This window comes from Dicentrarchus labrax, unplaced genomic scaffold, assembly GCF_905237075.1.
Source record: "Dicentrarchus labrax unplaced genomic scaffold, dlabrax2021, whole genome shotgun sequence".
NCBI lineage: Eukaryota > Metazoa > Chordata > Actinopteri > Moronidae > Dicentrarchus > Dicentrarchus labrax.
In genome coordinates, this window is record NW_026136705.1 from 2,869,505 (window position 1) to 2,892,909 (window position 23,405).

Below are 23,405 nucleotides of genomic sequence, written 5' to 3' on the forward strand. Positions count from 1 at the left end.
TCCAACTTGCTTCGAATTAATCGCAAAAGACATTCAATTAAAAGGCATAAATGTGGCAATTTAGGTTTATTTTTGAGAAATTATTTCCTAAAAAGGTTAATTGGCGACTCTAAATTCCCCGTAGGCGTGTGAATGGTTGTCTGTCCTGTGATTGACTGGTGATTTGTCCAGGCTGTCCCCCCCCCCATGGGTAAAGCTAATGGATGGACACTTTTCCATCAGGTATGATCGGATCACAACTACACAGAAACAGTCCACTCTTTGTTCTACAGGTGGTTTCAGTTTGATATCAAAGGAACCTGCTGGGACTTTTTAACTTCTTGCCTTGTTTCGGGGGTCTTGAAGTCATTATTCTGCCCTTTTTAAACGAAAGGTCAATTACGGCTAACATCTTGGGATAATCTCATGTAATAAGGGTTTTTAACTAGTTTGCTAATTACAGCAGCATGCATTGAATAAAACCAATGTCAACACCATAAGCTTCCAGATATCTAATTCCTTTTAAACAGAATGGGTTATTTGTACCCTTATAGCTCCATAAAAAGGTTACACTGAATGTGTTTCTGGTCCATGGGAACAAGAGGCGTTCATCCCGAACAATAACTTCTGGCAGCAATTACTCAACGTGTCATTAGTTCCTACTATAATCTGCAGTAAGATGAAACTCGTCGTTAGCCATGTTCATCATTTTGCGGCCTCGCCTTTCTCAATTCCAATAACTACACTGCTATGTTTGTTGGATTTTTTTATTACTCAGGTCATTATTGTTTCATTCTTGGCCGCAGTGAGCCAATATGCAGGAGTTGGCTACAACAAAGGAAGCGGGAGTTTTTAGGAAATCCATCATTTTCCAGTCTTGCCTGGGCCAAAATTGGCTCCCCGGGCAGTTGGGACGCATATGTTCTGTCAAGTGAGTCAGATATCTCACTCCAAAAAAGTTACGTAACAACTCGCATCGTCGGTATATGCGTGTGTGCGATTAGAAGTGAATTCCTCTCCGATGCTAGAGCTCTGAAATCATCCTCCTGCTTCTAGTTCAAGCTACCCCCCTCTGTTATTACATTCGCCTCTTGTTTAAAGGGTTTTACTTAGTCTGAGGGGTTATTTCTGAGGTATTTTTCAGAGAGAGAGAGAGCCTATGGGGCACAAAGATGGCCTGTAATAACATAACTTAGGTGCCCCTGCAGCTTTATTTTCCCATGATGTGCTTCATTATTCGTAGACATGGATGATTTGAGGTGCAGATGCTGTTTGGGAAAGGTCTAGCACGATGACACCAAGCATGATCTTGCAGGAAAGTGTCATTGCAACCTTAACCTGAACTTTATAACCCTAACCCTAACCGTTAAACAACAACCAGAACTTTACCACTCAGTTAAAATGCTTTATTTTAAAGCAATAAATATTGTGCATCTGACCTTATAAGAAGGTTAATCACAGCCTCCTTGGCCCCATGTGGAGCAAAAGGCTTCTGGGCCTGCTTTCTGCCACCAGGAAGTAAGACATGTTTATGTGTTTGTGGGCTTTGCCCCTAACGAGGGTTTCAGCTGTTCACATTGTGGTTTACTGGGAAAAGACTGCGCTTCTGCTGCTCTTGTTTCCAGTAAATCAGTTTCTAGCCTCTGATGTGACAAGCCTCAAAGCTGAAGTTCACTGCCAGCGTGACCTTATGTGTGTGCATGTGTGCGTGTGCGTGTGTGCGTGTGTGTGTGCTCAACCGACACCATGGCATTGTCAGTATCTGTGTGTGTGTGTGTGTGTGTGTGTGTGTGTGTGTGTGTGTGTGTGTTGGGCTCTAAAAACCTTTCCAGCTGCAACAACAACAACAGCAAATAAAGCTCTGAACTGTCCTCTTTCACCCCGTTTGAAACAACAGAAGGAGACAAAAATAGTCTGATTTCTTCACGTCATTCTTTGTCTGGCCAAAAGCTAAAAAAAGAACGCATTAATAAGACACATGGAGGGAGAACATGAAAGGTTACTGTACAGGGGGATGAGTAAATCCTTTAAAAATGTCTTTTTGGCAGGTCTCTCCTATCCACTACATGCGGTTGTGGCCACAATCCAACATACTGATGTTACAGCAGGTGTTTTACCTTTTATAAACTCCACAAATGTAGTATTACACTTCATAATGTCAGGAGACTTGAGACTCCCAACATTAGACTCATTTATAAAAGACTTAAAACCTATAACATACTTTCCCACCCAATTTCACTTAAAACTCCAAAAGTTAACCTCATGGTGGCGCTACAGAAAAGGAAATCAGCCAAAGTCAGTCGGCTACACCTTCTGGGGACCATGAATATCAAAGATTTTTGAGATATTTTGTTTCAGATCAGACTGGGGGACAGTTTGACCGACAGTACCGTCCCTTAGAGCACGCAGGTCAAACTTTAAAATATCAAACAAAACTGTAGAAGTTGCACTGTCAACTAAGAAGAGTCATTTGAAAAGAGTAAAAGTGAGTCCAAGCAGGCAGAGTAAGTGAGACTGCAGAGCCAAAAATCAGAAGTTGGTGGGGGGGAGAAAACCAGAGAGAGCAAGATGATGGACAATTATGGGAAACAAGAGTAGAAGAGGAGGAATGGGGATAAGTTGGGGAAGCACAGAGGAGAGTCAGAGTGGACAAGTGTGGACTGAAAGAGAAGATTGAGAGAGGAAAAGAAGGACAAGTATGCACATGAAGGAGCGTTTCTTCTGCAGATTAGCAGGAGCTGCAACCCAATACTTTAATATGCTGCTCGACCCCGACAGGCCCGGACCGGCAATGTGTGTGTGTGTGTGTGTGTGTGTGTGTGTGTGTGTGTGTGTGTGTGTGTGTGTGTGTGTGTGTGTGTGTGTGTGTGTGTGTGTGTGTCAGCAGTGTGTAGATCTTTGAGCTGCAGCGACAAACTCTTATCAGCCCTAATCTGGTCTAAGAGGCTACTCATTCCTCACTATGTCTGTGTATGTGTATGTGTGTGTGTGTGTGTGTGTGTGTGTGTGTGTGTGTGTGTGTGCACGCAAATGTGATTTCTAGGAGGGTTGCCGGTCGAGTGTGTGTGTGTGTACCAAAGATGGAGACAAAATACCAGAGTGTTTGTATGTATAACGGCTAATAATGTCTCCTAAAGCTGGGTCAGTGATTAATAAGTAACTCAGACTTTGTTTAAACCCAGACTGGTATGTAGATCTGGAGCGTTCTTCCTGGTAAAGTCTACTCAAAGGGAGCAGTTCTGTTTAAAACTAATAAAAACGACATCCGTCATAGTACACCACAAATTGTAATGTTACGATCAAGTGTTTTAAAGGTTTCCTTGTGCATTTGGCTTACTTTAAACCAAACACCTCTGCGTCAAACAATCTGTCTGCTTCTGAAATGTCTTTCTTTTCTTTTTCACAACCTCTTTCATTTCCAAAATTTCCACCCGACGCCAAAACCAGTAATTGATGCCTGACAGGGTAAGCCCCGTGGAAAATTTTACTTCAGGTGATTCTCCACGCACACGTCTGCTGATACGGTTTTTCATGTCAAAGTCAGTAAAAGCATTGTCCACTTTGGCCTTAAAGCGAGACCCGAAGGCTCCACAGGGAAGGTTTAAAGTGGAGGTGGGAATACTGAGTGATTGGTTGACACCTTAAGATTGCTGATCAACTGTCCACAACCCAAAGATATTTCATTTGAAGCGATATAAAAGAGAGAAAAGCAACAAATCTCCACATTTGAGAAGCCAGAACTAGCAGATGTTTGTGTTTTTGCTTAAATAATTAATTGCTGTTGATTAATTTACTGTTCACAGTTAAAAAAAAACTACTACTTATCATTGCACTCACACTCAAACTCACGACAGACATATTTTTATTTAGAAATAGTCTTTTTTTTCCTGTTCTACACATTCTTCTTTCTTATCACCTGGCGCCTACATTACCCACAATGCAACACCACCACTGACAGTTTGCTAGTAGCTAATGTAGCCTCGAGCCTCGTGCAGGAGATGTGCTACCGTCTCTACAAACCCCGGATTTTGTTCATTTTTCAAACTTCACTGTTCAGCCTCAATTGACGTTGACTCAAGTGACATCACTTGAGGCAATTAACAAGAGTTTGCGCCGACTCTGCAGAAACAAAATACTTTATATAATGTTTTTTCACATTTGCAGTGTTACTCGCGACCTGTACACAGACTTTAAAGTGTAAAATCAGCGTCGTTCCCTTTAAGCGAACAATAGTTTGTAAATGTTAATCAATTATAAACATTGACTAAATAACCAGATAGCGTTATACAGACTCCCAGTCGTACTTTAATGGACTATTAAGTTTAATATAATATGTCACCAATTCTACAGCACACTTAAACTCACACATAATTGATGTTAAAACAAATAATTGGTACCCTAAAACCACTGAGAGCTCGGCATGTACGGCTCAACATTCAGATCCTCAAAATGAACCGTACTATTCTAATTAATCCGCCACGCACTCTGGTGATTCTGACGTACACGTGGTTTTGAAGCCAAGTCGTGTTCGGGATCTTTCCAGTATCTCCACGGGGGAAACGGTGGTTGAAAGGTTAGCGGGGTCAGCTCACGATACGACTGTTGGTTTGAGACCAGCTGAGTAAATCTGGGTGCAGAAGGAAAATATTATCCTTCATTGCATATGTTGTACCGAAGCCAGTACAGCCCCGGTCCTGCAGCGTGCCCAGACAGTAATGATATAAATCTTCACCGGGTTCCTTCACATGATCAGACGTGAGTGCAGACGAGAGAGGCAAGAAGAGCAGTTTATGAAGAAAGAAATCTGTCTGGTTGGGGGTTTCTTTCATGGCATCTTTTGTAACTCACGTTTCTCCTCACATCTGATAGTTTCAGATACTGTACGTCTTTGTGTTATGGGGCACATTCAGCCTGGACAACAGCAAATAAGACACTTGGCTCGTCTATATACGTTAGCCTTTATGAGCAGTACATCTGTTTATGTGGAGGATCCTACAAGCAACGGCCCATTGGCTAAAAGAGGTATTAAGATCTCTACACTGAGTATTAAAGTTGAGTCTGACTGATCGATTTCAAAGAACTGAAATCACATTAAAACTAATTAATTTATCATGAAGATTCATTATTCAATTCAATTTTTTCAATTCAATTTTATTTGTATAGCGCCAATTCATAACAGAAGTTATCTCAGGACACTTTTCAAATAGAGTAGGTCTAGACCGAACTCTTTATTGACCTTTATTGATCTTTAAAATAGTAGTTTCTTAGATTGGGGACCACTTACTGGAAATCTAATGAGCTGATGAAAGCCATGAGGTGTAGCTGAAATCTCCAGAAGATTTACAGTAAATAGACCTCGTCCTAAGAATTTATTGGAATTAGTTCAACTTGTCGTCACCATAAATGCTTAGACCACTGACTAAGTGACATATTTTATGGATATTTCATATTATATTCAATGTAATAACAATAACAGGACAGAACAACTGATAAACTGTACAATGAACCCAAATAGTGAACACAATAACTGCAGGAAGTTTATGTAAAATTAGCGATTTGGATGAATTTTTGACATCTTTTAAAACATTATTAGGATATTTTTACACAATCCTCTATCTTTATTGTGTGTTGTTTTACTTTTAACACTCATACAGACTAAGCTGTGTACATTTCTAACGCGGGACGAGGCTGTTAACCTGAGAGTGAAGGCTCTGTGAATGTAACCTGTGTAAATAATAATCTAAACTTTAAAAAAAGTTAGTTTTCCTCACAGAAATGAAGGAAACTACTCTGTGTATTATTGAAAGTTGTCTTACACCCCCTTAAAATATCATATCATACTCTACAATGCAAATATAAACCATACTATATAAGGAATATTTGTTGCACCAGTTTTTCCAGCGTGCCTTAAACTGCTTGTATTTCCTCCCCCTTTACCCATATGGCCTCATATTAAGCTTAGAGCGGTACTGCGAGGCCACTGTGTGCATCTGACTGTGATTTACTCACCGTGCGACCAAACAGGAATCGCTCATTAGAGGTTTATCGTAGAGAAGCAGCGGGGTAAAGGTTTTTACAACAGGTAATGCACCAGTGGCCGACCCGATGCCAGCCCCTGATAACCGACCTGTTTGGTATGGGAGTTTCCTGCCCTGACAAATGTTGTGTACAGCCGAGGAAGCCAGTCGACGTCTCGCACATGAGAAAGAAAAGAGATTGATATCACCCTTTTTTATTGAGTCCAGTCGCACAGATGAGACTTTGGGTTATTAGCTCGGCTCTCTTCCTCTCGCTCTTTTATCGATTTCAGCGTACGGTTTCACAGCCGAGGAACAAAAACAGGATGAAGATGTTTATACACAACAAACAGTGCGTTAGTGAGTCTGTTCTCACTTTGTACCTTTTGTATTTAACCCTTCCTATATGTGTTTGTTTGTGTTTTCTTTTAGTTATTGTTCTCCCTGGTTCCCTCAGTAACACGCTAACAAATGTGGTGGAGGAAGTAGTTTCTACAGAGCTGATTATATTGCACTAATTCTCTTTCTTTTCTCTCCCTGGGTCTCTTTATGTCCGTCTCTCTGTCTGTCTGTCACCCTTAATCTCTTTCACAACATGGTTTTCACTCCTAAGGACACAAACAGCATGAAACTAGGCCAGGGGCGGGGTTGTTTTACAGCTTCAGTTTTCTGTTCTTTGCACTCTCAGTGTTTAAAGTTTCGTTTCACACGAGCAGCAAATAGTAACAATCAATACACATACCTGTACGAGTACGTCATAATAAACACATGCAGTGATGTGCTGGATATGGATATGTAGAGTAAATGCCATGTTTTTATCCCTCACATCACGTTAAAGCTACAAAATTTGGGCTAAACTGAAATAAGTTCTGCATTTTACATCAGATGAAGTTGTAATTGAGCTAAGATCTCTTTTTTTAAAATGTTAATGTCCTGATCTCATCTCGACAAGATGATAAGATGCTTGCCTCAGCGATACTTGTATATGTAAATACAATCACTGACTGATATGAGGAAGAACTTTGACCCTTATCAGTTGTTGCCGACAAACCACGAGACACACAGCGGTTACAGGATTGAGTCTTTAGTGCAGAAATAACACACTCACTGCACGTAAAGGGAAGGTTAGGTGGAGAAATAACTCAAAGTAGAGTAAACGCAAAGTAAACCTGGGCTTTCTGTAAGAGCCAGTTAAGTAAAATAATAGTCATATTTAGTCATTATTTCCTTGTGTGCCAGAATAAAGGTATATATATATTTGTATAATTTATGAAAATGGTGCTAACTAAAATGTAGAAAAGTGTGCAAATTTATTAAAAACATGCTTTTGACCGTGTACTAGGATTTATCTAGCGGTGTAGTCTCCGTCCCTTTCCAAGAGCGAAGGAGCAACTACAGTGGCCTCAAAATGCACGAAAAAAAGCAAACTTCCCCATCTACAGTCAGTGTTTCTAAGGTAACAAACACATAACGATTCTTATATTCAGGTGATATTTTATTTCTGCCAATAGAGCGTCCTAAATGTTCCACACTGGACCTTTTTAATAGCATGAAATACAGAAGAGAACACAACTCAAAATAAACCCTCATTCAGCATTTTTCCTGCCACTTGCACTTGTTTAATTCACAAGAAAGTTTAATTTTATTAAATAGAACACAAGTCAAAACTACATGTAATTGTGATATGGGGAAGGGGGCCATCGTATCGACCACAATCAGTTGCGGTAATCAGAGTACGAGTTCATTAAGTCATGTTTACTTCTTTAATAATTACAGTTTATTTTCAGTCTCGGTTCGACGCACCGACACTGTCTTGGTCGTGCCAGTGTCAACACTCAACCTTCAACACTCCAGAATAGCAGACGTTTTATTACAGTCGGCTCTCGGGTCGGTACATGCTGGCAACTTAACCCCCTGTCTGTAAGTCGCAGCGTCACACGATGTGTCTGGTGTGTTTCACATGACGCACAGAGACTCGTCTAAAATATGACTGATCAGCTGTCTGACACAAGAGACAGTGCAAAGGATTTACAAACAGTATTTGTAGGTTAGTTTCTTCATATCTTTGCTTTTATTTAGTTTCAGCTGTAGTTTAAATAGTATTTTAAGGCATTATATTTCCATCCTAATCAGCTATTTTGCATGTGGATGACATAGTGTTTGCTTAAATGTTGTTTTTGAATCCTATTTTTATTGACTGTGGCAAACGTACGAGATAAAAGTGATCCAACACAATAAAAAAACACTGATTCATCTGCTAAATATCCTTCATAAGCGGTCCAATGACCACACCCATGTGTTGAATCTGGCAGGTCAAAACAAACGCTAAAGATTCAGTTTGGCTCAGACTCGCCTGTCTGTGGTTTACACTAAATCATCTCTAAAGACCACAGCTTTCTTTGAATAAATAGTAAAAAAAACAAACAAAACTGAAGCCCTTAAGAAATACATTTTATTAAAAACAACTAATCTGGTGACTCTAAAGCCGTTGCAAGGTGGTGAGCCTCAAACGTTTGCTGTTTATACTGTCAAAATGAGCCCATTTATCACACGTACAGCAGGGTTTCAGACTTCAGATGACTTCATAGGAGTTGCGTGTTTATTCTTTTTTATCTCCAAGTCGTGTTTATGCCAACTTTTCCATTTTTTTTCATGCTGACTGCAGAGGCAGACTGCGGTCCAGGAAGTCGGTGCACATGCAGGGAATGGCTATGAATAATAAGAAGAAGATAGATAAAAAGGCTGAACCAAGGAGACAGTGTGGTCAAGAGATGATATTAGACATGAACACAACAATTTAGGGATTCACAGAAGCTCTTCCCGTGGCTGGGAGCATACTGTCAGAGCTTTATTTTTTACCCCAGAAGGAAACTCAATAAAACCTAATCAACAAAAAACATCCTTGATTGTGGTAATGAAAACCATGGCTTCATCAGACATGACGAAAATGTCACATTTTCAAGGTTGCCACAACGCCTGCGGTGTGTTTTAAAGGCAACAATGTTAGGGCCTGTTTGTGCCAATAGACCTACTGTTGAGGGTTTTATTTTTTTTAAACTGAAGCTGGAAGCCAATTGTACAAGTAGTGATGTTATAACAATGTTTGGACTGTAAATGCTCCATGGACAAATATGTAGATGTCGAGGACAATGTTTCCCTGAGGTTTTACGTCCTTATAAGGGTTTAATGGAGCAGTGCTGCCGGTTTTAACCCAGAAAATTGAAGATTCTGTGGGGGAAAAAACTATTTTTTATGTTTGTGAAATGATAAAACCATTGATCATATGACAAATAAGGACAGTAAAATAGATAGTGATGGGGGGAAAAAGCCTACAAGCTTAACATTTCTAAGTCATTAAATATCAGTGATATCTTTAACTTTTATTACTTTAACTTTCCATCGTGTCTTATTATATTGGTATTGTTGGTTTTATCATATATTAGTGATGGGTATTTTGTATCTCTTAATTGTAATATTATTTGCCCCCATGCGGTTTGTTTTGCAATATCTTTTATCTGTTTTACCGTCAGGTCTTTTATTCTTTTATTTCTACTTACTTCTGACTTTATTTGGCCTTTTTACCAACTGTAATGTTTTTAATCCGGGTTCCCGCCATGTAAGACACTTTGTAACTTTATTTTGAAAATTGCTGTTTAAATAAAGTTTATTATTATTATTATTAAAATAATAAAAGTAACAATAAAATACACTCTTTTAAGGCCCTGTCACACCAGAAAGTGAAATATGGTGGCGTAGTTAGTAAACTATTGTAGCTGGTAAGCTAACTGCAAACATGCAACATATTCTTTTTCCTCTCTAGCATTTTGTTTCTCGGGATTGATAATTTTATTCCATAAAAAAGTTACTTGAGGGGGATAAAAGCTTAAACTGTCAGTTAGCAAACTCATTAGCTTGTTTCCTGATGGGATAATTAAATTCTCCTTTTGTGGAGCAGTTAGATAAAAGTTTTTGTGGTGCAACACAACTAATAAGCTACAATAACTTTGGCTCTCCCTTCCCTCAAAGGTCAGCGGTATTAAGACATTATGCTGTTGGTCAATGGTGTATAAAGTGTGTGCAAAAGTTCATCAAAGTTGGACTCAATGCAAAAAATTAATATGTGGCGATTTGACTGTAATGAACTGATTTTGATGCAAAAACTATGATTTTCATCAAAGTTTTGTATATTTTGTCATTCAGATCATAATCAAACTGAGAAGGTGTGAGCTGAGGGTGTTGCAATCTGCTGGAGTTTGTTATTCAAACATTTATCGTCAGCTTTCATCAAGAGCGATTTAAATCTTGTCTCCTCTTTTTTTCTTCCTGTTTTCCAATCCAGTTTTTCTTCCCTCTGTGGTTGCGGTTTACCCACTCTTTAACCCTGCACCTCTAGTTTTCCCATATGAAATGTTGTTATCACTCACAGCCGGGACACAAGATTGGAAATAACATCTTTTGTGTATCAAAAAGGAGTTTCCTCAATTAAATAATTATGTGGTCAGTCCTATTCTGTAAATAACACAAACCACCAGCAGTCAATAGATCAGATTGTCTTTGGCTGACTCAACTTTTTACGAGTTGTTTTGACTGATCACTGACTCAAAGTTTTAATTTGGGAATATTAGTTTTGAAAGCCAGTTCAAACTGCGGCTTAGGAGTAAAGAAGCTCAAACGAAAACACAGACACAATTGTGTATTAATGGAAAGCTTTCAAATGTTTTGTAGAGTTAAAGATGAAAGCATCAAAGCCAAACTTGAGAGAAACTAATAAATCTTATAACTGGCAGTGGCAGGCTTCTGTTGGTACATTTCCATCTCTCTCCAGTGCTATTTTCTTTCATTATATCTTGTATTTTTCTAATTTATACTGGTATTTAATGTTCTTATCTGTGTTTTCTATCTGGAGCTGCTCTAACAAGTGAATTTCCCCAATGTGGGATCAATAAAGTCTATAAAATCTTATCATATCTTATAAGATGTTCGTTTATTGATCCCATGTAGGAAAAATTTGGCACAGCTGGGGGGAAATGTAGTTGTGTTCAGCAGGTTAATGGTTAACAGTTTCCGAGTTCCAAAGAATCAAAAGATTATTTCTGTATTTCAGTAAATGACGTTCAATGTTTGGCTGTAAATGACGGTTTGTAGGCGGGAAATTGATTTTTAAAACGTTGCTAACTTGTATTTTGCTGTTGCTTTACCACAGTTGCACAAGTGCTGTAGTAATGCTGACTGTGAGCTTTGGTATATGAGTTTGGAAATACCCTGGGAATGTGCTGAATATATATATATATATATATATATATATATATATATAAGACTTTTGAGACAGTTGAGACAGTTGAGCCTTATGCTTTTGAGGAAGTTTACAGTATGAGGCATTTAGCATTGAATACATATATTGTGACAGCACTGAAGCTTCTTGTTTTTTTAATTAATCTGATGCTAAAGAAACTAAAGAAACTTCAGTATCACGGTGAAGGAGTCGGGAATGTAAAGATGAAGGAGGGATTTTCGAGGGGTCGCTGGACAGGAACTAGGCCTGAGGAATGAATGAGGAGAGGGAGGGTGGTCGAAGCCAGACACAGAGGTCTATTGTGTTTGTGTATCAGCTGGAAATCACTAACAACACTGCAGCCCTCCACCCCTCCCTTGCTGTGTGTGTGTGTGTGTGTGTGTGTGTGTGTGTGTGTGTGTGTATACAGAGCATGTCAGTGACTGACATTTCTTTTGAATAGCCAACTGTAGAGCAAGAATAAGATAAGGAGGTGCCGCTCAGAAGGCGACTTCTTTCTTTGCCATGAAACAAACAGATCAGACCGACTGCTTGTCACTCTGGATAACAAATGGTTAGGTCATTCCACCCTACATCTGCAGCGAGATGACCTACTTTTGATCAGTTATGATGAGGCAGTTGCACCTATAAGCTTGTAGCATTGTATAGATGGAAGGAAATTGTCAAGGTACTGTGAGAGCAAATGGGATCCCCTGAAAAGTCAGTCAAGAAGACCCAGAATCTATGCACTTCTGGGCTTTTTTACTGAGGGGCTTTTATTGCCTTTAATGGATAGTGACAGCTCAAGATAAGACCGTAAAGTGGGGGAGAGAGAGAGGCAACAAAGGGCTGCAGATTGGGTTCAAACCCTAGGCCGCTGCAGCAAGGACTCAGGACCAGGTGACCTCTTCCAGGGCACATCTTTGCACTGATGGTCAAAATGACCACGAACCACAAAGCTAACCGTGATGGAAGCAGAGGAGATAGTTAATGGAGGACAGCTTGAGGCAGTTCTGACTGTCAGTGAAGTCAGCTAAACCACTTTTGAACCACCTGGCGGTACAACTATCTAACCACCGTCCATTGCAATCGACAGCAGCTGCAGCAGGCCGGCAGGAGAGACACTCGGTGAATGGATCTTATAACTGTGTGGAAATCTGATGTTTTCACTCCAAAGATTAAAATATGATGCATACTAAAGCAGGAGACCCAGTGTTTCCATGGCTGTGGCATTGTGTGTATATCAGTGTATCCTGATGCGTTGATGGGCGTTGAGACACCTCTTAAGTGGTTGTTTGGATGTCATACGTGACCTGTGTGTGTTGTCCTTTAGTAGACCAACCAGAATGAAAAATGGGGCCATAAGTTTGAGCAGGAAATCTGAAAATTTGCCACTCCTTTCTACATGGAGAAGGAATGAAGAGGGACACTTGTCTTTGCGTGCATCAGATAGTCAAACTAGTGTCAGCGATTTTGGAAAGACAAGTAACTGTTTTAAGCTAAAAATAAGCATTGCCAATTGTTCATTGATTTAAAAAGACTACACTAACCGCGGATGACTCTTGCATGATCGCATTGATTTAATGTTGGAAAACTCATACAAGGATAATTTTTAGCATCGCCTACTGAAATTGCGAGTAAAATCTCTTGAATGATGAATCAAAATGATGATAAATGACGAGAGTCATGTGTTTCTTCGACTTCTATCGGTGCTTTGTGTGTACGGGTAATTCCGGTAAAATCCATTTACTTTCCTGTATGTGTAAATGATTCTTTGAGTTGTTCCTCAATAAAAGAACCATTTTAGAACTGTTTTTAAACACAAAAGTCTTTCATATAGCAAACAAGAGACAAGCACACAGAGAGGTTTAAGGAACAAAAACTCCACTCAGATTATTACTGTGTGATGTCAAAATAAGATAAGGAACCAAAGACTCATATTTCTCCTGTTATTCATTAATAATTAAAAAAAATGCACTGTGGCACAAAACCTTCCATGAGCAGATCCAAATGCCTCGCTTCAATGCAGAGCTCAGAGGGCATAATTGAGCTTCAAACAGCAATTTAACACCAGGTCGCATGGTGCACTGCTTTCTGAAAGGTTAGGACTTTGAAGCCCTGCTTGCCTGCCTGTCCACACCCCGAACAGTGACGTCAAAACAGCTGTTTTGCATCTGCAGTCAAAAGCCAAGTATTTGCCATGACATCACTGCTTTGACTCGGGAGCAGATTTAGAGATACGGCGCCCACAATACATCTGTGTTAGACAAAGAGAGGCCAGTGGAGCTTTGTTTCAAAGTGACCTTAGGTTAGAAATAGCTTGCTGGAGCGCGAAGGGTTACCAATCAGGAGCACCAACGAAAACCAGCTTCTTCTTGTACAGTGTCCACGAGGGAGCTTGGGGCGGTCTCCATGGTTTACTAAATAATTTCACCTCAAGGTCCATTGAGTAGCTGGAAGGGGAGACAGCACTTTGATCACAGCACATGATCTTCATCAGGAGATGTAGTTTTTGTCCACACGAATGTAGATTTTTGAGAACTTTAAACGCTTCTCATCCACATTAAACCATGAAGAAGCTCACGTGATAAGGTCAAAAGCTCCTGAACAGCCCAAAAAATTTACCCCGAGGTGAGATTGTAGTCCAAAATAAACTCCTTTTTTAAAATATATTATATGACATTAAGCTGTTTCTTACCCATCATTATAACAATAAGACCCAAATCTCAGCACCTTGCAGACAAAATCCTGATTTTTTGCAACAAGGGGCGAGTAGTAAATCCACAGATCGAAGGAGGGGGCGCGTCTTGGGTTTCAGTTACTATTTCTAAGCCTCGTCTAAGCCCCGGCCTGCTTGAAAGGGAAGGTATATCCCTTTTTCTGTGCTGGGGGAACCAGTTTTCACCCTTTGAACCGGAGGAAGACAAAAAAAAACATTCTTATTCAAACCAAATAACTAAGCGGTTCAGCCAATGTAGCATCTCTACATCTGCACATTTGCAAAGTAATCAAAGAAAATGAGTCAGATGTGCAGCCATTACTCACAACTATGATCTTTTAGTAAGAGTAATGGTGAAGCTACGCCACCGCTGAGACCCGGGGGACTACATTTGAGTGAGTGATAATAATCCTGTCGTGTATGCGTTAACCTCGGCCCTTGTCTCCGAGCTTTATCCATCACTGTAACTGGAAGCTGAGAACCGATGTGTTGCCAATTCATCTCAGCAGGTGCAGATGTTACAGCGCTGTGCATTAAACTGAAAACAGCAGGAGATGAGAGTGGAGGAAAGTTACTCCGGTCTCAAGTGGGGCTGAATACCTGAGCTTTAGTACGCATGCCATCCTAAATCCCCCTGTGCTGTTTCTCTACTCCCTTCCTCTCCACTGCCTTTGTTTCCAGCCTTTTTTTTTGCGCTTCCTTGTCTCAATTTAAACCAGTCACTTACAATCAGTGCACATGTCATAGCAGACAGTCAAAGGCCTGAGTACCCAAACTGTCCAGACGGGGAGATCGTCAAGACCGAATAAAGAAGGAAACTCCAGGAGAGCTTTACATCCTTCCCCTTGCAGTCTCTTTCTTTTCCCTTAAGCCCCTACCGGTTTCCAGAGTGCACCCTGTTAACTTTAAATGGTCTATTCTTCATATTATTGCAGACCATTCAACAATATATCACATGTTTCTTAAATTGATAATCTACCTGATAGGAAGCTAAGCGTTTCAGTCCACACGAGTCAGGCATGAAAAATTGATTTATTATACCTCCAGAGATAAGCCTGGAAGGGGTCATGCGTTAGTGTGTGTATCCATCAGCCTTTTATGGTCTTTTCCAACCTCTTGTGTTTGCGGTGATTGATAATTATTTTAAAAACCTTCAAAAACCTGCTTTATTGACTCTTCCTCTAAGGGCCACAAGTGATCAACAGCTGCTAGGCTTAAAGACCGTTAGAAAAAAGTTTGGTCTCATTTTGAACCAGAGCATCTGCAGATTAACACACCTCTGATGCTCCTATGTCTTCCCATATCTACCGCCCTGTCCTTCAATTTTTTTCTTTCTACGCCAACAGCACATGTTCAACAGCTTCCTTGCAGTTAAAAGTAGAGGAAAGTATAGAAAGGGTTAAAATTTGTTCTGTTTGTTGTTTCGTTATTAAGTTTATACGGTTCGGCGACATGTACATACCTCACAAGCATAGAAATAAGTAGACTAACTGCTCACTGTGATGGATTAAGTGTAACCCAGGGGCGTGTTTAGTGTCTGGAAGTTGATTTTCATACATTTAATAAAATGGTCTGAACCTAATGGCTTCATAAAGGGTGAAAAAGTGCTTATATTGTTTTGAAAATATTATAAATATATAAATTTGATGCGTTGTTGTGATTTGTTGAGCTAAAATGCACAAAACCACCAGCGTGGTCCTTCTGCGTTATTCATTTATTATTTAATTTGAACTTTTAGATTATTATTCGGGGCGTTAAACAAGCGTTGTTTGTACCCGCTGAGTTTTAACTCAACCATGTTTGTCTTCCCCCCCCCACATGTTGTATAATTAAAACCTCATTGTGATATTTTTTTATTGCTTTCTTGCTCACCAGCTCTCATCTCGCCCTCTTTCTCCTGCAGCACCTTTATTTTCCCCTCTTTTCCTCCACGTCTCTCATCTCCCTTCTTTTTTTATTTGTTCCGGTCCAGCTGGGTTGTTAATAGCTCCTTTCCTTCTCCCTTCCTCCCTCCTTTTTTTTCTTCTTCTTACGTACACTGTATCCATTATTCCTCCATAGTTTGGCCCTCGTTCTGCGCCAACTTCTGACCAGAACGTCTGTCGGTACGCTCCCATCAATCACTCGGGTCTAAATTCATCACCATCCTCATCATCATCTCACGCCAGAACCACTATCATCATGATCTTCCTCCACCATCCCTCTCACACACACATATTTGTCACATCATCATCGTCATCACTCACTCGTCCCATTACAAACAGTTATATGCACACGCGCCCCACAGAGGAATCTACGCGCAAAAGCCAAGATATCTTATAATGATTTCCAGGAGATACGCTGCAGCCAAAACTTGGCAAATGCTCCTCTTTATCATCTTCTATTTTTATTAGTTGTACATTCTTTTCACTCTGCTCCTCTCACACTCACCGCTTGTCATTCTCTGTTTTTTTTTTTTTACATAACCGACATGAGTGGGCCAGGCTGAACGTGCATCCAAACCGCATAGCTTATCAGTGAACCGAATCCAAGCATCTGTTTTGGACTTGTTGGAGTTTCGGTTTTGTGCCAGTGGTAAAAGGCACAAAGACAGTGGGTGCCTTTGTGAGTGTGAGTTCTCAAACTTATTACTGAAGAGTTAGATTTATGTAGATAGTTGAAATTTACTCTTGACCTTGTCAGATATCTAATATCTAAATCCAAAACCCGATGATGCATCCATTTTGAAAACCAGCCTTCATACCATTTGTTTCTTCTCCCTCTGAACTCGAACGGCTACGGTTCACTGTTTCATAATCCTGCCAGCACTGAGGGCTTAGCGTTTCCATCCAAGTACAGAATTCAGAAAGTATTTCAACTTGTTACAAAAGAGCACTGGATCAAATGGCTTTATTAAGTTGCTAATTTGCAGTAAGGAGCCGTGATCAGCACTTCTTCCGAGCACCTGTTAGCTGCAACAGCTGAGACGCCTTACAGACACCAACAAGCTGCAGCAACGGGCCTCTAAAAGTGGCTTAGCTCAGACTTGACCTACATTTGCCCCCTGGGAATGTTGTTACTGTTACCTCCTCTGTACACTACCGTACAACCACAGCGGGTCGACATTAACTTCTGGTCACTGAGCGTCACCACTGACGGATAAAGGGAATGTGGATTTTGGGGGAATATATTTATCTGTTGATCTATCTGTTTGAAGCTGGAGCCAGAAGATGATCAACGTCAGTTTGTGCCTCTCGTGTATTAGCATACATTCAGGTTTCTTGATGTTTGAAAAACCCAGAAGGTCACTTAAGAGTCCAGAATCTGTTTCCAAATCAAATCGGCAGCCTGTACCTGGATAAGAAACAGCGTCACAGCTTTTGGAAACCAGATGGTCAGAAGAGTCTTTGAGGGTTTTTAAACAGTGTTTCAAACATCACTGATTGATTATCTGTTAGAGATATATATATTTATAATAGAGAGAGAAGCTGGGGGCTAGGAGATGGTTAGCTTAGCTTAGAATAAAATGGTTATTCTCTCTCCAAAGGTAAAACCAAAACCTCTCTTGGATCATTTAAGGATTAATAAATGAGATATAACATGTTAGTGAGCTTTACAGGTGCTGGTAGGTGGATCTTTTATACCTATAGACAGCACCAGGCTAGCAGCCTCTACACTAAGCTAAGTTAATCATCTCCTGGCTGCAACTTTATATACTAAACAGATTGATACGAGAGTGGTATCTTCTCATGTACCTTTTCAGAAAGAAAGCACATGATCATATTCCCCAAAATGTAAACCTGTTCCTTTAAACGCCATCAAATATGTGAATGCAGAGCTGTGACCTGTTGGCCCTGTGGTGGTGCAACAACGGGAGCGTTCCCTTTGAGCAACGTTACTCTCCCACGATGTTCAGATGCCAACCAGGGAGCGTAAGGAACCAGCCAAGGAATGCCAGTTAAAAGCCAAGTCAGTAGCCCAATCCAGCGAACCAGACTATGTGAACCAAAAGGCTCAGCAAAGCAATCATTTACCAAGAAGTAATATTAGAGTAATAAGGAAAAGCCGCTTATCAGGGGATCCATCAGTTGCCAGCTTCAGTAAAAGACATATAATAAACCTCAACGGCCTCTTAGTGGTCTGATTTTATAGTACTTTTTTAGGACTATTAGTCCTGCACCACAGAGATCTTTAGCTCCTTCTCAGACCTCTCGGCTACTTCTGTCTTGTTATGGCTTAAAGGCTTAACTGCACATGCTCAGTCACCTCCATATTTGTCAGATAAATGGAAACTTCCGTGTCCTAAAACGTAGTTAAGTCAGGCCCTGATTGCTATATAGGTCATGCATCGTTAAACATTATAAAACTGCCTTCCAGCCTCAGTATTCATCTGTGTGAAATGTAAAAGGCTATATAGATTGTTGCCATGGTTTAAAATCTGGATCTCGAGTTCTTCCACTGAAGCATTTTATAAGGAAAGAGACGGCGCCTACTTGGTCTGCCAGCTCGATTTAACCACTATTTTGGCTTTTTCGACTCAACAGCTTCTTTTTTTTAAACTTTAATCCATTGACACCATCTGACGAAGAACACAAACACTGTGTTTGAAAAAAAAATCAGCTTGGAGGAGTCACTAAAAGTGGACACCTGTGTTGCACCGCCACTGTGATGCTCTACTGGAGCAGAAGGGGGTTAAAATGCATGAGTTGGAAAAAAAAAACAGTGCTGACGTGGAAATTAATGGGATTTGGATGAGCTCAATAATACGTGTGTCTGAATGTGTGAAAAGAATAATGGGATGTAAATTTGTTTGGATGCGTTGCCCATTTACACTGGAGGAAAATCTAGACATTCCTGTTCCCGTCCAGTGAGGACCACAGGGGCATGGAGCAGCACTCTGTCCGATTGTATCATACAAGTAGAGCGGAGAAAGGGAGAGAGAGAGGGATGAAGAGGGGAGAAGGTGAAAGAAAAGAAGAAGCAGATTGGGAGAGAAAGTAGTTCAAAAACAGAGATTGACTTAAATAAAAAAGGACAACGAGAGTCAGTGGTTTTGTGTGTGTGTGTGTGTGTGCGGAGGCGGTAGGAAATGAGGGGGCTGAAGATTTACAGCTGTAAGCGTCCAGACATTCAGACTTAAATGGGAAAAGACCTCTTGGCTATGTCTGCAAGAAGATGACTTATATCCATTGAGTGACTCAGTGGGCTTATGAATGACTCTGTGTGTGTGTGGGTGTGTGGGTGTGAGAGAGCGGCGGGAGGGGATTCTCGAACCGCAGCATCTTGGAGTCATCGCTATTTTCATGCTGATTCAACATATAAACTGAAGGGGAGTCCGACCTTATCTGTTCGCTTACTGCGGGAGTGTATGGTTAACAGTTAATGTGACCTACTTGTGCTTTTAGTTTGTAGTTCGTATCTGTGAGCTTTATATGCAATATTGGATATACAAGGTCCTGTCTTGGTGCAAAACAAAGACAATCTGTTCGATCAGATCCAACTCATCGATGCCAAGTAATACCAGGTGTGTGTAAACCTGAACTCAGTTCAAACAGATGTAGGGTCACCCTGAGGCTGAAGATGTTATATTTTGCCAACACATGAGCTACAGCTGCAAAGATGCTGAGTTTGTAGGTTGTAGATGCCATTACCCTAATTCTTTAAATCCTTTCTAACAAGGATATTTTCATGCTGTTTTCTTAGCATTAAGTTAGCTGAGACGTACCAGCATTGCTATACACACGGCTTTAGAAACACAGAGGTACAAAAAAAACTGAACTTGCCTGGGGAGGTAGAGTAGAGTGGAGTAATTACTAACTGGAAAAAGGTCCAGACCTTGGTGACCTCAGTGGTGGGTACAGCCATCCTCACCAGAGGTGGCAGTAAGAAGTAAAGGCACTACTATGGACACAAATCTGACAAAAAGTGTCTTAAGTTAAATAAAAACCCTGCAATATGCGTCATAATTCAGTCGAATCTGAACCCACAAACATGATTTCTGATAATTCATCACAAATAAACATCTGCTTGGAAATTTCATTAGAAATTACAGCAGAAATAACTAAAAGGGCTTATTTCAAGGTTCAAGTATGTTTGATAAGAATAGGACACATTTACTGGAACACTTAACTTGAGTTTGCAATCAATCCTGCTAATCTGTAAACAAGCGCCCACATTTACTTACACAGTATCTGACTGAAGTCTGGCCCGAGGCCATCAAGCATCGGTTTTACAGATAAAGCTAATAAAAACACACCTGTCTGTGTGTGTGTGTGTGTGTGTGTGTACTAACGTGTGCCTTAAAACACCCCTGGGTTCACAGCTCTCTCAAGTACAGACTCATGTACGCACAAGTTGGAGCACATGAATGTAGACTTTAATAGCAGCAGCTCAGTGGTGGTTTTTGTGATGTACTGCAGATGGCGTGAGTCAGAAAGTCATGTTTGTAAGGGAGGTCAAAGCCTCGGCCACAGAGCCACAAACACTTTAATTCATCTCCGCACCAACAAATACCTCTCCACAGATGCTAAGAATAAAGAAAATAACGCATACAAACCTCCTCTAAGTCCCCGTTACTCAGACAGTAAAGTCTTTAGAAAAGACGTTGAACAGCCAGAGCTGCAGCGTCAACAGTGTCAGGTACAAACTGAGAAAAATGAGGTGTCTCACTTATTTTCCAGCACTGCTAACGGCTGTCTACCACCCAATCCATCATACAGTATGTTCCAGTTGCCAAGAAAATGTATGTACATGTATATGATTAATACTCACTGTCTTATTAAGTGTTTTATCGTTGGTTAAAGGGTACACTTAAGTTCAGTGATTGAGCAGATGAAATAGGCCATAAAGTTAATATTGGAAGCGTATATATACATATTATTGTTATTATTATTATTAAAAACAGCACACCTGCTGCTTTTAATCATAAAATGGTAAAAGCCACTGAGGGAATCCTTGAAAAATGTTTAGCCCCAAAAAACGACCCATGTGATGAGTTCAAGGACCTGAAACTCATCACCCAATAATTTCATCCATCTGTCGAACGCGTCTGAGGTAAACTGTAAAAGCATTCAGCAAAGAGGTGTTGTCACTTGACGACCCGGAGCCTGTGTCTTGTCAACTGTCCATCTGGGGTTGTTTTAATTCAACACACATGCTTTAAGTATATATTTGATGAGTGTTGCTCTCTCCCAAGAGCTGAGGAGGGTTTTTATTTTTTCCATTACGATGACAAATGCGCCCAATTAGTCCCACCCAGAGGTTCAGTTCTGCACCAAGTACCCCACAGATGTTTCTCAGCTCGCTGTAACTGAGCAGATTCCTTCACGTTGAAACCATCCTCCATCTGTTCTTTAACCGGGGTCAGAGGAGCTGGCCGCACACACACACACACACACACACACACACACACACACACACACACTTTTCACTAATATCCTAAATATATAATGTATGGATTTTAAATTATAGTTCGGATTTATCAGTTGATATATGAAGTAGAGTAAAGGAGTGGTATTCACTTGGCACCAATGGATGCAATTTACCTGTTTTCTATTAACATTTTATATATTTTTAATCATTTTGTGAGGAAATATTGGCCCTATTTTACAAAACACTTCAACTAAAACAAATCTAAATTGATTTAATCCAAACTAAAGTTCAGAAAAAAAGCTTCTAAAGCTCCTTTTAGTGAGAACTTTTCCTTTATTTGAGTGTGTGAGAGAATTTCTGGTCCAAAAATGACTTGACAAAGCCAAATATTACAAATATTCTAATACCATGGAGGTTATATACCAATAAACGCCAATTTTTTCTACAAAACAATAATCTTTTAGGGGATTTCATGATAAATCAGTGCTGATAAAAACTGGATTTTCTTCCTCCAGAACAAATATAAAGTGAAATTCTTCTCTCTTACCTTGGAGATGTATGCTTTGATGCCTTCGGCCAGTTTGATGCACGGCTCTCCGAAGAGCTGGGCCAGCTGGTCAGGGATGTCCTGGTCCTTATCCAGAGCGTTCAGTAAACTCAGACACTTGAGCTCCTCTGTGACACCCTGGCTCCGCACCTACAGAACAAACAGAACAAAGCATTAACACAGGGGGGTCAGATATTAGATATACACCATATCTCTGCAGGATGTTGGTCAATACCCGTAGTGTAATTATTAAATGCCGCCTTTATGTTTTCTAGCTGTTTTTGGACCGCAGGCTCCAAACCCAATTACGGCGGTTCAAATCTCTCACTGGCAGAAGATAATATGTACAGTAAATGAATAAAAAGCGCTCTATATACCCTTTCCCATCAACTACAATGCTGCCTGTGTGTGCCCTAATGTATGTTAACAAGTGGAACCGAGCAGTCTCGATATAAAGTGCATCTCTAAAAACTGCTGGCGCCCCCCAATTACAGAGCATTCACAGATATTATAAGAGCTTTTGCATCTTTCAAGGACAATCACAGCACAGAACGTGTCCTTAATCCCTGCTAGTATATTTATTTACGACATTTAGATGAATCAGACCATAAACTCCACCACAAAAACCTCTTTGCCATCCAGGTAATTTGGTAAGGAAGAGATTTTTCTTACAACAGAGCTCTACAACAACAATTTAAGTGTTGATTTTGCTCCTATAAATTTATATAAACATTACTTTTATCTATTTTTTATTGCCTCTTTGGACATTCACACGTCATTTATTCTGCTGCTAAATCAAATTAACTGTTGTCTAGAGAGCCATCACTCTCTCTGCACTTTAAATGTCTGTTTTCCTCTCGCATTAGTTTAATATTAGTTTGTTTTTGCAATCTTATTTTGCAGCTTTTCCGTTTACTTTCTGGATTTTGTGCACATTTCCCCTAAAGATGCTTCCACTCATGTGTAAGTGTAACTGTCCTTGACTGACACGGCCTATTTGTTTTACAGTGAATTGTAGACCGTCAAAGAAAATAAAATAACATCCTGGATGTTATATGAACCGTTCTGAAATTGGGAATGAGACAATGTCCTGGCACACGGAGGCCGCCAGGATCAGGCAGCTGAAACACAACTCCTTATGTAACGACCCTGAAGAGTTTCTCCTGGGGTGAACCGAACTGAACACACGCACACACTCATAGTGCATCCCTATCAAGACATCTAATAAGAAATAATTAAGTCAACAATTCCTCTGGGGGGGGCGAAGGGGAAATAATTTCTTTCCCCTTTCGCTACGCCTCCCGTTTGGTAGCGACCTCCATCTGAATTAAAGAAATGTTTTCATGTAATTTTGGGCAGCACGGGTCGAATAAGACATCTTTGGGAACTAAAATGTGGAGAGAGGGTTGTGTAGCTCGCAGGCTGTGGTGGAGTTTGTGTGTGTGTGTGTGTGTGTGTGTGTGGGTGTGTGTGTGTGTGTGTGTACCCTTCAGGGAGGTTGTAAGCGTCATGGTCTGAAAA

The 23,405-nt window shown here is 40.4% G+C and overlaps 1 protein-coding gene across 1 annotated transcript in view; it reads right to left on the minus strand.

The window, feature by feature from the left end:
- Nucleotides 1–23,405, minus strand: part of tnfsf10l (TNF superfamily member 10, like) — a 58,907-nt gene that overhangs the window by 8,519 nt on the left and 26,983 nt on the right. The window contains exon 2 of the mRNA XM_051400487.1: nucleotides 21,885–22,034. Coding sequence (XP_051256447.1) covers nucleotides 21,885–22,034 — 150 coding nt within the window. The remainder of the gene's footprint in view (nucleotides 1–21,884; nucleotides 22,035–23,405) is intronic.